This window comes from Microcaecilia unicolor, chromosome 12 (assembly GCF_901765095.1).
Source record: "Microcaecilia unicolor chromosome 12, aMicUni1.1, whole genome shotgun sequence".
NCBI classification, from domain to species: Eukaryota; Metazoa; Chordata; class Amphibia; order Gymnophiona; family Siphonopidae; genus Microcaecilia; species Microcaecilia unicolor.
The window spans coordinates 31,221,529-31,236,342 of record NC_044042.1 but is presented as its reverse complement, the minus strand read 5'-3'; the positions used below and the strand labels follow the sequence as shown (position 1 = coordinate 31,236,342).

Here is a 14,814-nt window from a genome sequence, read left to right as displayed (position 1 = left end):
AAGACGGTTCTTCTCATCCATGCTTTAGCATAAGGAAACCTGAGTGCATTGGTGTTGGTCACGCAGTAAGTAAGTAGCAGCGACGGGATGTTTCGATAGGCTCTCTTTATTTGCAGCCTAAATGTGGCACAAAAAGTTCCTATCTCCAACTTTACCTCAGTGGTTGAATTTTATGCTTACATTTGGTCATTTCACTATGTTAATGCTGTTAACAAAATTGTTAAGTTGTTTATGTCAAGCTGTACCTGTTGTACACTGAGTTGAGTGACTTCCTTCATAAAGGTGGTTTTAAAAAATCACCAATAAGTTAAAAAGGAAATAATGTTGGCTTGGGCCTTAATCCTGGCCCAGTGTGCAGTCTGCCGCCTGTGAGAATCCTCCCACTGCCAGCTTCAGGGTGCAGGAATGAGCCGACATATGGCAGCTCTTTCTCATTGGAGGAAGGTGAATGGGTGTGGCTCTGGCAGTTTGTAGTTCTTGGGCCTCCCTGGCTTACCCCTGTCCTTGGCGGGGGAGGTACAGAAAAGGGTGTCTGGCAGATCCTTTTCCTCTCTTTTCCCTCCTCTTCCTCCTCCCACCTGGCTGACCTCTGTCTCCAGTCAAGAGTGTCCTGCGGTGTCCGCATCTGCTCTGACACTTTCTGGAGCAAGAGCTGGGAAAGAGCCTGCTGCTACCCTGCCAGAGGAGGCAGAGACTGAGCTGCTCCAGACCTTCCTCTCACCTCAAAGCCACAAGTCCCTGCCAGCCCTGTCATCTGTATGCCAAAGGATCTCCCGGCAACATCAGCACAGTGTCTTCTGATTTAAAGAAACAGCTCTCACCTTCCTAGAAGTTCAGCAGCAATTGAATGAGTGTGAAAGCAAGCAGCTAAAAGAGAGAGAAGAGAGCTGTGAGGAAAGAAGGATCCGACAGGACAGCTTACGGGTAGCTACTCCCGCAATACATTTCCAGATTGCTTTTTAGTGGGGAAGTCCTCGCCTGCCTCAGTTTCTCCAGAATGCGAAATTTATACAAAGTCACTCTGCCCAAGGCTCTTCCTGCCCCCCAGCTGCCCATCTTGAATAAGCAAGTGCAACTGAAAGATCCAGAGTCGGGGTCTGTGCTGGTCTCCACTTTTGTCGGGTTTCTGCTTAATAAGACAAAGGTAAGAGGTACCGGTTTGCATGCAGCAGGATATGGTAGATGGGGGCCTGAGCTATGCATAGGGATAGGAGGGCATGAGGCATAGTAATGGTAAGCAGGCGTAGGAGAAAACCTGTGTACGAGTGTACTGGGTAACGGTAAGCAGGTGTGGGGAATACCCGGGTACAAGTGTACCGGATAATGATAAGCAGGTGTGTGGAATACCTGGGTACAAATATACTGGGTAATGGTGAGTAGGTGTGGGGAATACCCTGGTATGAGTGTACTGGGTAATGGTAAGCGGGTGTGGAAAATACTTGGGTACAAGTGCACTTTGGCTGTGATGAAGAGGAAACTGGTGAGGGTCCACCTCTATAGTATTGCATTTGGTCCTTAGGAGAGCACACCTGACCTCCTGTCAGCCCAAAATGTAATTTAAATCTTTAATGGTATTTGAAGAGAATGAGAAATGCTTTTTACATTTAAATGCTCCTCCCTTTGTGTATGTATGAAAGATGCTGGTTTCTCATTTTCTTTCTTTTGTCTATTATATCAGCAGTTTTTGCCACCTGTACACTCTCTTCTCCTTTATGCATGGGAAGATTGTCTGTTCCAGTCTTCAGTTATATGAATTCTTACTCCAAAAGAGCTTTACAGCTATGTCCCTCTTCCCTTGTACTTCCTTATCTTGGTGCACCCTGATGGACTGTCTCACCCTCTAGGGTTTTCAGAAGGTTATAAGTGTACTTATTAAAGGGAGTTCTCTGTCTCTGTGTGAGTCACTGTAATAATAATTCAGTTTGGCATATGTTTCTGTGAGCACTGACCCTGCTGAACTCTTTGGTTGGGAAGATGTGGAGCAAAAGCTGCAAAATGTATGTAGGCATTGGAACAGGAGGAGAGAACTGGTGGAAACCAAGGAAGGGGGGAGGGAGGCAGTAAAGAAGAGAGAGTCTAGAGACCAGGGGGAGGAGAACAGAGGGGGGAGGGAAGGAGAGAGATGCTAGAGATCATGAGGAGGGAGGGAAGATAGAGAAAGAGAGAGATGCTAGAGACAATGCCGTGGGGGTGGGGGGGGGAAAGGTAAGCTAGGAAAGAGATGCTGGAGACCATGGGGGGGAGTGAGGTGGGAAAGGAGAGAGATGCTAGAAACCATGGAGGGGAGGGAGGGAAGGGGAGAAATGCTAGAGAACATGGGGGAAAGAGAGGTGGGGAAGGAGAGAGATGCGAGAGACCTTGGGGGAGAGGGAGACAAGGAAGGAGAGAGATGCTGGAGACCATTGTGGGGAGTAATGAAATTAGGAAAGAAAAGAAATGCTGGCCACCATGGGGGGATAGAGGGAAGTACTGCTGGATTATGGAATATTAGGGAAAGGAAGCAGAGATGCTGGAAATGAGGGAGGTGGGCCTTGAGCCATCCATTGATTGGGGGGTTGGGGGTGCACATCTAAACATTTGCCTAGGGTATCAAATATCCTTGGGCCGGCCATTTCCAGAGCTTGTCTTTCCACTGCCAACACTCTGCTTATCCTTGGCCAACTCTGGCTGCCGGCACTACATGCTTCCTAAAATCGGAGAGTAACTAACTACTACTTGTTTCTCAAAAGAAATTGGAAGTAGTTACCTGATTTTATCAAGCACGTGATGCCGGCAGCCAGAGCCTGCCAAGGATAGCAGATCAGCAGCAGTAGAAGGACAAGCTCCTGTCGCTGTGCATGGGATTTAAAGGTGCTAGTACTGGGAGGGCTTGGGGCCGACAAGGGAGAAAAGGTTTGGGGCCTGCACATTAGTCTGATGTAGGGGCTGGGGGCTGATGTGAGGCTGAGGATGGTAAAATGGGGCTTATTATGGCAGGTGGTAGGGATGGCAGAAGAGGTCTGATGCTGGGGGGTAGGTGGCAAGAAGGGGTCTGATGCTGGGGACAAGTGGCAGAAGGGGGCTGATGATCGGGCTTTGAGAAGGGTGTGATGTTGGGGCATCAGAAATAGCACAAGGACTGGGGATATGGGTTGGTGAATGGATCTAATGCTGGACTTAGGCAAAGGGGGCTTGGAGGCTGACTAGGGGACAAATGTGGACTGGGGGTGAGAGGAGGGTGCTGAGGGCTTTTGCAGGAGCTGTTGTGGGGGAAGGAAGAGAAGAACAGATACTGGAGTTGGGGATGGGAGAAGAAAGGACATATGCAGGGAAAGGTGAAGATGGTGGAGATGAATGGAGGGGTTAGGGGTGGAGCTGGGCACTGCTGTGAGAAAGTTCACACTTTAAGAGACCCAGGTGAAAGGGCACTGTGCCATCTCACACAGACTGGGCACCCTTCTCTGGAAAACTGATGTTGTAAAAGTCCCAGAAGACACTGTGATCAAAATATGTATTCTCATGCATTAATTAATTTGTACCCCTCCAGTTCTTTTGCTGATATCAGGAGGTGCAGCCGCCAGGGCTGAATCCAGATCAGAGAAATGTACACAGTGGAAAAGCTGTGGCAAGCATTCATCTTATCTACTACTTCTTATCAGCAATGCAGTTGTTACCTTTTATAGCATAGGGTCAAGAGCAGAATTTTGCTTAAACTATATACTAGTCTCTGCTTTTTTCAATGTGCGTGGGATAGTGGTGGAGAGAAAGCATATGTGTGCATGATGTGTGTGTGAAGGGGCTTGTATACATTTGTTGAGGAGCAAGGATTGTTTGGGGGAGGGAACAAGATTTACTTTTGGGATTAGGTACATGTGTGAGTTTTGGAAATAGGGAAGAGAGTTATTACAAGATAATTCTTGCCTGTTCTCATGAACTGATATTCTCTGGCTTATAAAGGCTATGTATGAATGAATAGGATTCCTCCTTTACTTAGCACAGAATCCTAACGGCCCTGTAAAATGCCCCTCTCCCTTAAAAAAAAAAAAAAAAGTGACAGAGGATAAGCTTGACATGGGCTACAGTAGCCAACTGTGAGGAAGCCCGCTTTCCTGGAATCTTGGCTGGCACTGTTCAGAGGAAGCTCACACTGCCAAAGTCATGGATGGCACTGACAGGTTGCACCGTTAGATTCTCTTCTGTACCTCTTCTAAGCCATACCATACCATGCAAGCTTATATCCCGCTAATACCTTGCAGTTCTAAGTGGGTAAGAAGGCAAGACAAACCAGAGCAGACCTCTGGGATGTGATGAAAAGAAAGAAAACAAATCAAATAATTTGTTTATTAGGATTTATTTACTGCCTTTTTGAAGGAGTTCACTAAAGACAGTGTACAGTAAGAATAGATCAAACATGAGCAATAGGCAATTACAGCAGTAAAAATATTCAAATAACAATACAAAGTATGGCACAGCATACTACTCACAATGTCAATATGTAATAGAACATTTTAATTGATAGTGAAGGGTAAAGCAAAGATGTAACATATAGATAGGTAAGAGAGTAAGATGACTAATTTAAAGAAAGTTGCACATGAGGTCAGAGAGGTGGTTAAGTATCTCAGCTAGGGTAGGAGTGGATAAACATGTCCTGCTGCAGTATGTGCAGCCCGTGTCACTCCTTGTGTGTGTGAGTGAGACTAACAAGTTAGTTACTTCTTCCATTAAAGGCCTTGTTGAAGAGCCAAGCTTTCACCTGCTTCCTGAAATAGAGGTAGTCTTGTGTTAAGCGGAGCCTTTCAGGCAATGCATTCCAGAGTATGGGGGCTACTCCGTAGAAGGCTCACTTGCGGGTATCACATCGTGTAATGTCTTTTGGAGAGGGTGTGGATAGTGATAGTCCTTGAGAGAGGACCTTAGCGTCCTTAGTTGTGTGTAGAGGATCACCCTATTCTTCAGGTATTCAGGGCCAAAGGGCCTTGAAGATCAGACATAGAGTTTTAAATTTAGCCCTGTATTGTACTGGTAGCCAATGAAGTTTTTGCAAAAATGGTGTGATGTGGTCACGTCGCTTTCAAATTCTAGGAGTCTTGCTTCTGCATTCTGAATCAACTGGAGCTGGTGCAGGCCCTTTGTAGTCAGACTGTTGTATAGTGCATTGCAGTAATACAGTCTTGATGTTATCATGGTATGCACAACCGGGATAAGATTTACCTTCTCTGTGTAAGGAGAGAGGCAGCATAGCTGTCGAAAATAGTAGAAAGCGCTCTTGAAGGTTGCTTGGATTTGGGGGATCAGAGTAAGTGTTGATTGTGATTTGAGCAGGAGTTTTTACTTCCCAAAACGGATTTTGATGTCGGGTATATATCCACTTGTGTTAGGGACCCAGAGAAGCTCGGTTTTACTTGGGTTCAGGCAAAGTTTGTTGTGTTACGTTAAAACAAATTTCTGAAACAATGAAGTTTTAACCTTTCTTCTAAATATCATATATTTATTTATTTGTTTCATTTGTATCCCACATTTTCCCACCTATTTGTAGGCTCAATGTGGCTTACATAGTACCGGAGAGGCCTTTGCAGGCTCCAGTGTGAGCAAATACAGGGTGATGTTCTGGTAAGATCAACTTCATGTGGCACAGCCACATTAGGGAATCGGAGAACGGAAGAGTTGTGTTATGTCCATTACATGCTTTAGTTTGGTTGTATTGCAGAGAAAATATCTGAGAAAGCTCTTTCCAATACTGAGCAGCTTGGAATGTTAAGGTGAATTTTAGCATCCTCAGTCTCTTTCTACCCTTAGGTGAAGGAAAAGAAAACAATGGGGTTTGGAAACGGGAACTATCGGTCAGATCCTGTATGGCATGTCCTGTGTTCCTATGAAACTCACATGATTGAAATTCTGTGGCTGGCACTACTGAAGACCATAGATATTTTCTGTGGTAGTTATGATTATCACATCATTAGGGTTGGGTGCAGTGGCATAGCCAAGGGTGGGCTTGGGTGGGCCCAGGCCCACCCACTTTGGGTTCAGGCCCACCCAGTAGCAGCATACTTATGATGTGGCTGGCAGGGATCACCAAGCCTTACCAGCCAAAAACTCCCAACAAGTGTCCCTCCTGCATACCTTGTAAGCAGTGGCGTTCCTAGGGGGGGGGGGCGGTGGGTGCAGTCCGCCCCGGGTGCACGCCGCCGGGGGGGGGGGGGGGGGGCGCGCGCACCTGTCCTCCGTTGTTCCATGCTTCTTCTCTGCCCCGGAACAGGTTACGTCCTGTTCCGGGGCAGAGAAGAAGCATCGAACAACAGAGGACAGGCGCGCGTGGCACCCCCCCCCCCCCCCTGGCGGCGTGCACCCGGTGGGGGGGGGGGTTCCTTCGCGGGGGTGTCCTTTCGCAGGGGGGGGGAACCGCGCTGCATCGGGGGGGGGGCAGGGCGCATCAGCGATCCGCCCCGGGTGCCAGCCCCCCTAGGAACGCCACTGCTTGTAAGTAGCAGAACTTCACCTGCAGTGAGCAGTGACATACATACTGCTTGCACCGGCCCCACAGCCTTCCCTCTGATGTATTTCTGCCTAGGCAGAAACAGGAAGTTGCATCAGAGGGGAAGGGTGTGGGGCCAACATGAGCAGTGTGTATTAGTTGCTGCTCGCTGCTGGTGAAAATCTGTTTTTTAAAAGGTATACGGGAGAGGGAGGGGATGTTTGAGAGTCCATATGGCATGCAGGCAAGAGAGGGAGAGACCACATCACTTGTGGGACAAGGCGGAGTTCTTTTGCCCACCCATCTTGGTCCCAGGCCCACCCAAAATTGGGTGTCTGGCTACGCCCCTGGTTGGATGTCAGGCATAAAGAGCCAGCTCTGTGGGTGCTGAACACCACCTAGTACTTAACAAACATCTTCATTTGTGTTCACTGTCCAGGGAGGAGTATTTGTATTGTGTTTGGTACCCCCAGTCATTTTAAATGTTTGTTCCTATGGTGTCAGGTTGTTAAATACCCTCCTTCCTTGTGTATTGCACAGGTTCTTAGTGTCAGCCAAAAGGCCAAAACAGAATCATCATAGCTCAGATCTTATGCTTGATTTTAGCCAAAAGGCTGAAAAGCAATATGAAACTTAATCAAAACCGCTGCGTAGAAAGCGAGGCCGCCTCTTGATGAAGAAAAGGATATTTTATGCAGTGTGATGAAATTCTGGTTTGTTTTGCCTGCAGAAGTGGTTAGGGCTACAATGCTAACTGGACAAGATTCTGGAGGACAACGGTATTGGTTGAGTCTGATTTGGATAACTACTAGGGAAAGTGCTAATCCTGCAATTATCAGCCCATCTCTGGAATTTTAGCCACAAATGCAGAAGTGACTAGAGATGCAAAGGTTATTTTCACATTCTCCTGGATTATTGAGGAGAGAGAGAGTAGTTAGGCAATCAGCAGATGACTGAACTCAAGAGACCTTCTTTCAACCCGACCTTGTAACTTGTGTAACTGTTGGGGGTGGGGAGAAGGAACAGGCACTCCTGAGCACAGGTCCAGAGTTTAGGTAGGCACTGAGAGGGGTCACTGCTTGAAAGAAACTCATACTTTCAGCATGTAGACTGGCCCTGGCAGAGAGCAAGCTCATACTTCCAGAATCTAGACTGGTACTGACGGGGGGCACTTCCTTGAAGGAAGCTCACTAAGCTGAAGGCACCCCGACATAATAGCCCGGAACGTAATAGCCTTATAACAAAATAGCCCTTGACAAAAATAAGAAGTATAGTAAAAAAATCTGTCTCCCTCCCTCTGGGGGTCCAACATACATATAAACATTCATTTTTTTATTTATTTATGACATGTATGTCCCGCATTAGCCCGAGTAGAACTCAGGTTCAACGTGGCTTGCATAACAATTAGAAAAGCATGAACGTGTTCAAAATATATTAACAGAAAGTATAATACATCATATAATGTTAGGCCAGTAAAACTTTGAGTTAGGAACAGATGTAATTAAATACTTAGGGCCCTGTTTATTAAGCCACGCTTTAGGCACGCTAGCATTTTTAGTATGCGCTAAAAATTGGCGCGTGCTAAAAACACCCATGGGTGTTTCTAATTTTTAACATGCGCTAAAAACACTAGCCACCTTAGTAAACAGGAGCAGGGTTGCCAAATAAAAAAATTCCCACACAAAACAGCCCAAAACCCGGCCAAAAACCGCACACACTCCACCCCCGCCGTCATCACCCCCACCCCCGCCGTCATCAACCCCGCCCCTTCCGTCATTACCCCCGCCCCCGCCGTCATCAGCCCCACCTCTTCCGTCATCACCCCCGCCCCGCCGTCATCAGCCCCGCTCCCACCGTCATCGCCCCGCCCAATACGTCACAAATCCCGTCCAAAACGTCACAAACCCCGCCTCTGTTGCCATTAGCCCCACCCCCGCCTGCCGAAAAACCGCCCCAAAACCCGCACAGAAAAAACAAAACAAGCCCAAAAAACCGCAACCCGCCGCGGGCAAAAGTTTCCCGCGGCGGGTTGCGGAAAACCGCCCAATTGGGCGGGAAAACCGCCCATCTGGCAACCGTGAACAGGAGGTATTCTGACAGTGAGCATTGAAACTGGGGTGGCAAAGGGGAGACATACCTTGACTCAAAGCAGCAGCGGAACTCAGAAAGATGCACAGTTGCAGGAGCAGGAGCAAAACAGGTAAAATACTTGAGGGCAGGCCCGTTTTTCAGGGGGCTCATTTATCAGGGGCCAAATTCTGGGCAGGCCCTTTTGTCAGGGGCTGATATGTCTGGGGCTATTTTGTCAAGGGCTTTTTTGTCTGATTTTTTTTTTTTTTTTTGATGGGGCTATTTTGACCAGGTACCTTCTAGGAGACATGAGTTTTGGGAGGGGGGGCATCCCCTCCAAATGAGCTTTGCTTTCTCATCTCATGGTTTCCCTTTTTCTCTTTTTTTTTTTTCCCCACAGCCTTCCAAGACTGTTCAGGGCCTCACAGGTCTCCGTAATCTAGGCAATACGGTAAGTCTGGTATATCCTGAGTGGTGGTCTCTGGGTAAGGAGGAGCAGGAGCAAACAGTACTCAAAAAATGGTGAGCATTATTTCTGGGACCTGTTCAGAGGGAGTAAGGGAGGTGGGATAGCTCTTTTCCCAAGGATATGTGTGAAATACTTTCAGGACAGACCAGATAAAGGTACATTTTTAACCCATAGCTTTAATTTTACTGAGGCATCTCTGCACCCTACAACATAAAATGTTACAAAAAAAAATGTAGAGTACACAGATGCAGGAAGCCACTGTGTTAAATACCAGTGGCTCTAATTGTTCCAAGTATCAAAAATAAATAAATAAAGAGGATTTTTCCTGAGGCTCTGTAAATGAGAAAGTAAAGACACTTTACAGCAGCTTTATCTTTAAATATCAAAGTCAGCAGGTTAGGGGTATGAGATCTGTTCTATAATTGTAAAAGTTCTATAAAGATTGAAGTTTTGGAGGGTTTGTCTGTTCATGCATAGTGGCAAACCAGTGTCCAGGTTCGGGCCTACTGAAATGGCAATGTGATGTTCTGTGTGCTTTGTGTTGACTAAAATGTTGCCTATGCTATGTGACAGTGGCGTAGCCACAGGTGGGCCTGGGTGGGCCAGGGCCCACCCTCTTAGGGCTCAGGCCCACCCAACAGTAGCACACATTTAGCGCTAGCTGCTGGGGATCCCAAGCTCCACCAGCTGAAGCGTTTCCCCTGATGTTAACGAAAATGCTACTCTCCATGATACTAGCACCTGCACATGCTCAGTTTTCAGTACATGCCTGCTGCAGACTGCCAAGGTGGAAAGAAGCGTTTTCCCACTAGCTGAGATATTTTTTTGGGGGTGGGGGGAGAACACTTGGTGCCCACCCACTTCTTGCCTAGGCCCACCCAAAATCTGTTGTCTGGCTACGCCCTTGCTATGTGGTATGACCATTTTATGTAAGAATATGGGGTCCATCCCTGCTTTGTTCTGTTGGATAATTGTATTTTCTTTCAATAAAGACTTCATACAAATAATACAAAAAAATATATATATCAAAGTCAGCCAAAGGCAGTTTCTTTTTGACCTATATCTGGTCAATATTCAGCTGGTAGTGGTCAGTATTTTTTTTTTTAAACATTGAGTGTCACTGGCTAAGTTAGACCTGGATGTTCAATGCTGAGCCACGTCCAGGCACCAGCATTGGATATCTGAGTCTGACTGGACTGAACTTATAGAAGGCTGACCTCTAGCAGAGCATGTGGCAGCCATTTTACCTGATGGAGCCGCAAGGGGCAGGAACAAGTGGGAATCGCTGCTGCCAGGGCTACCTCTCTGGGCCACCGGGGATCTAAGGTAGGCTCTAGGTGGGGAGATCTGATCTCTGAGGGGGGTTTGGCAGGAGAGTTCTGATCTCTGAGGTGAGGTGAGGTTCTGATCTTAGGGAGGGGGGATTCAGGAGAGAGGGATCTAATATCAGGGGGATTAGACCATGTTGGGAGAAGTGGGAGAGAGAGGAGTGCATCCACATCTTCGGCTGCTATATGGAAGCTATTTGGTACCAGCATCCAGCATAGCTAAGCAACTGAATTTAGGGCTGTTTATATGGAGTGTAGGAGTGGCCTAGTGGTTAGAGCATCAGTCTTGCAATCCAGAGGTGGCCAGTTCAAATCCCACTGCTGCTGCTCCTTGTGATCTTGGGCAAGTCACTTAACCCTCCATTGCCTCAGGTACAAACTTAGATCGTGAGTCCTCCTGGGACAGAGAAATATCCAGTGTACCTGAATGTAACTCACCTTGAGCTACTACTGAAAAAGGTGTGAGCAAATAAATAAATATTTATTTACTTAGCTACACAGGCTGTGGCACTGAATGTGGCCAGCAGCCTTCATAGTTACCAGCTCCTCACCAACTTCACCCTCAGATTCCTGTCTCCTGCCCACTTTAGAAATCGCCAGTAAGTGTCGATATTCAGCAGCGTCAGGGGCCATGCATTTGATATACCACCTTTCTGTGGTACAACGAAAGCAGTTTGTATATTATATGCAGGTACTTTTTCTGTCCCTAGTGGGCTCACAATCTAAGATTTTGGAGGGTTAAGGGCCCCTTTTACCAAGCTGTAGTAAAAGGGGGCCTGCAGTGACGTCAGTGTGTGGATTTGCTGCATGCTGAGGCCCCCTTTTACTGCAGCGGGCAAAAAGTTGTTTTCGACCCAAAAAAAGAAATGGCCGTGCGCCAATCATAGGGATTAGTGTGCGGCCATTTCTGGAGGGAGCCTTTACTGTCACCTAAATAGGTGACACCTAAACTGGTGGTAACCTTACTGCCGGGTAAGCCCTGGTGTTTCAAAAATTAAAAAATATTTTTGCTGCGTCAGAAATGGCGCTCGCTGGAGGTGGGAACTACCCAGTGGTAGTCCAAATTTGGCGCACGGCAAAGCAGCGGTAGCTCTACCGCCCCTTTGTAAAAAGGGCCCCTAAGTGACTTGCCCAGTGTCACAAGGAGCTGCAGAGGGAATTGAACCCAGTTCCCCTGATTCTCTGGCCACTGCTCTAACCATTAGGCTACTCCTCCACTCCCAGTAAACCCCTAATGCTCGATTAATGCACAGAACAGGCTACCGTGCTGCCACATTAAGAAGTTCTACCATAGTTTGCCTGTTTCCACGTGTTAAACTGCACATTACTGCATTTTTCAGATTTTTTTTCCCTCAGAGGAGGTGGTGTGGGCACGGACCCGTTAAGCAGTTAGTGTGTTACACTTACCGTGCACTGACTGGCTAATGCATAGTTAATGTAGGACCACTTATCGCCTCTTATTTAGTACTGCACATAATGGGAACATTAATACATGACCTGCAATAACAGTGGGAACACCACGTAACATTTTCAGCTACCGTACGGTAAAATCCCAGGTTAATCTGTGGTAACTGCAAATTGCAACACATTTCACTAGAAGAATCCCTGTCTCCTGGATTCTATATAGGTTACCCAAATCTGGGTAGAGATCTCAGATGTGTACGTAAACCAAGTGCTCAATTAGGTGCTAACAACCAATTATTGGCATTAATTGGCAGTAATTAGGAGTTACGTGAGCCCTATTCTATGTCATGCATGCCTAAATTTAACATTAACCTAGGAAATCTTATATACCGTATCAGCCAAAGACTCCAAACGGTTTAAATAAAAGGGGCTATGCCCACAGTAAAAAATGAAAATATTCAGTTGTAATCTGCACTGCTGTTGGTCAAAAGCCCCTCAGAGTTTATGCTGTAGGCTCTTTTTGAATCTGCTGAAAATCTTTAGTCTCAGAGTGGGAGTGTGGAAGGTACAGATCTCTATACTGAGACCCTGTTCAAAACCTGTGAGCAGTTAATTTTCCTGAACTCCTCAGGTACTACTCAGGTAGTGAATAAGTGTTTAGTTAGTTTAATATTGATTCCTGTTTAATTTACCTGTTATTCTTGCCAGTTACACCTTTTCTTGTTCATCCATTCACTGTTCTAACTAGTTATGATAATAAATCAATTCATTTATTAGCTGTGTTTGTCCTGGACTGACTAAGAATCCTAGTGGTTTGTGTTTTGGATCTGTGGGTGCTTTCTAGGAACTGTGGGACCCCTGGAAGTGTGGTCGCAGTGTCCTTAGAAACCACTGGGGAATTAAGTTGCGGGTGGGAGACTTGCCCAGAGGCAAGCATAACCCAGCAGGTGGGAGGAAGGGTATGCCAGAGTAGAGCATGTGCACAGATGATAGTGGGCCTAAGCAGTGCTGGGACAAATCCTCTAGGTGGCCACAGGATTAGCCCTAGGTGGGTGCTAGGCGTTTCTTGACAAACCGAGATACCAAATTTGGTGGTGGTGGTGGGGTGATGCAAAAGTTGGCTCAGGGTGCCACAGTCTCTTTAGCTAGTGCTGGTTACACAGGTAAGTTGTAGAAACGCCCATAATCCCCTCATGCTCCACCCACATATGTGACTATCTCTGGGAAAAGGTGACTAAAGTCTTAGATAAAATGTTGAGAATGACCGTTTTGTCGTGAGTTTATAAGCGGTCTGCAAAAGTTACATGTCTGAACTTCTGTAACATATTTATTTTTTCACATAAAAGAATGGGGTTTGGACTGTTGCATTACAAATTGTTTGCTTTAACATAATTAATTAAAACCTCATTTTTTTGTTTCTGTTGACTTTTGTCGCCTTTTCCCAGAGAAATCACATTTATTTATTTATTAAGATTTATTCACCACCTTTTTGAAAGAATTCACTCAAGGCGGTGTAAAGTAAGAATAAATCAAACATAAACAATAGACAATTACAGCAGTAACAATATTCAAATAACAATACAAAGTATGGCATAGTATGCTACTTACAATGTCAACACAATATGTAATAGAACATTTTAATAGACAGCGTAGGGTATAAGCAAAGATGGAACATATAGATAGGTAAGAGAGTATGAGGAGTTAGCAAATAAGGTGACTAATTTAGAGAAAGTTGCACATGAGGTCAGAGAGATGATTAAATGTTATCTCAGCTAGGGTAGGAGTGGATAAACATGTCCTGCTGCAGTATATGTAACCTGTGTCACTCTTTGTGTATGTGTGAGTGAGACTAACAAGTTAGTTACTTCTTCCATTAAAGGCCTGGTTGAAGAGCCAAGCTTTCACCTGCTTCCTGAAATAGAGATAGTCTTGTGTTAAGTGGAGCCTTTCAGGCAGTGCATTCCAGAGTGTGGGGGTACTCCGAAGAAGGCTCGCTTGTGGGTATCACATCCTGTAATGTCTTTTAGAAAGGGTGTGGTTAGGGATACCCCTTGGGAGGACCATAGTGTCCTTGGAGGTGTGTAAAGGGTCATCCTGTTCTTCAAGTACTTGGGGCCATTTCCTTTGTGCACCTTTGCAGGTACACGCTACAGTACCTAGGTGTAACCGTATAGAATAGTGCCTAGTGTGCATGCACATTTGGGTGTCTCTGACACACGTATGTGGCATGGGAAAGCGTAGGCACCATGTTATAGAATTGCCCTTCACGTGTATAAATTGAATTCTATTAAGAACATGTGCGCATTGCTATTCCATCCCCAGGAGATTCAGATTCCATATTGTACATGGGCTGTTGTTGACCTGCATACTAGAATGCAGATTTATACACTTGTTTAGTTTTTTTAAAGAGCCATTTTCTGCTTGCTATACACATAAAAAATATAAAGTTTCCTCTATAGTAACATTCATAGACATGCCAACACTTAATACACATGCTAACATCTATTGTTGTAGCCATAGGAGCCAACTTTTCAAAATTATTGGGGGTGCTAAGCCCAGTGAAAATAATCCTTCCTTGGATACATACAAGGAATATTCTCAATATTGGGGGGTGCTCAAGCACCCACAGCACCCACAGAGTCGGCTCCTATGGTTGTAGCATGCATTCAGACATTGTGTGCTGTGATCCTCCCCCATCTAATGCCATGTCTGTCTTTTCTGTTTTCTAGTGCTTTATGAATTCAATCCTGCAGTGCCTGAGTAACACCAAAGAGCTGAGGGATTATTGTCTGCAGAAATCATACTTCCGGGACCTGAGCACTGCTCGACGCACTAACACTGCTCTCATGGAAGGTAAGGATGCTGATAGAAGGGAGCTGGGAAGCTGGGAATGAAAGCTCCATCCATCTATCCTGATGTTTTCTTTTGTAATTTTAGTTGTACCACCCAAATATCCAAACAGGTCATGTAGTCATTTTTCCCCAGTAAATAGCCCTTATGCTGCCCCAACGCAACCCTCCACTTCCACTGCACAGCTTGTAGATCTCCTCCCAGCCCACCTCGTGCATGTCGCCCCCCCCCCTCCAAAATCG

General features: G+C 46.1%; 1 protein-coding gene across 1 annotated transcript in view; it reads left to right on the top strand.

Moving 5' to 3' along the window:
• Positions 1–14,814, top strand: part of USP2 (ubiquitin specific peptidase 2) — a 70,315-nt gene that overhangs the window by 24,469 nt on the left and 31,032 nt on the right. Inside the window, 2 exon segments of the mRNA XM_030221301.1 lie at positions 8,922–8,972; positions 14,452–14,575. Of these exon segments, the coding sequence (XP_030077161.1) occupies positions 8,922–8,972; positions 14,452–14,575 (175 nt within the window).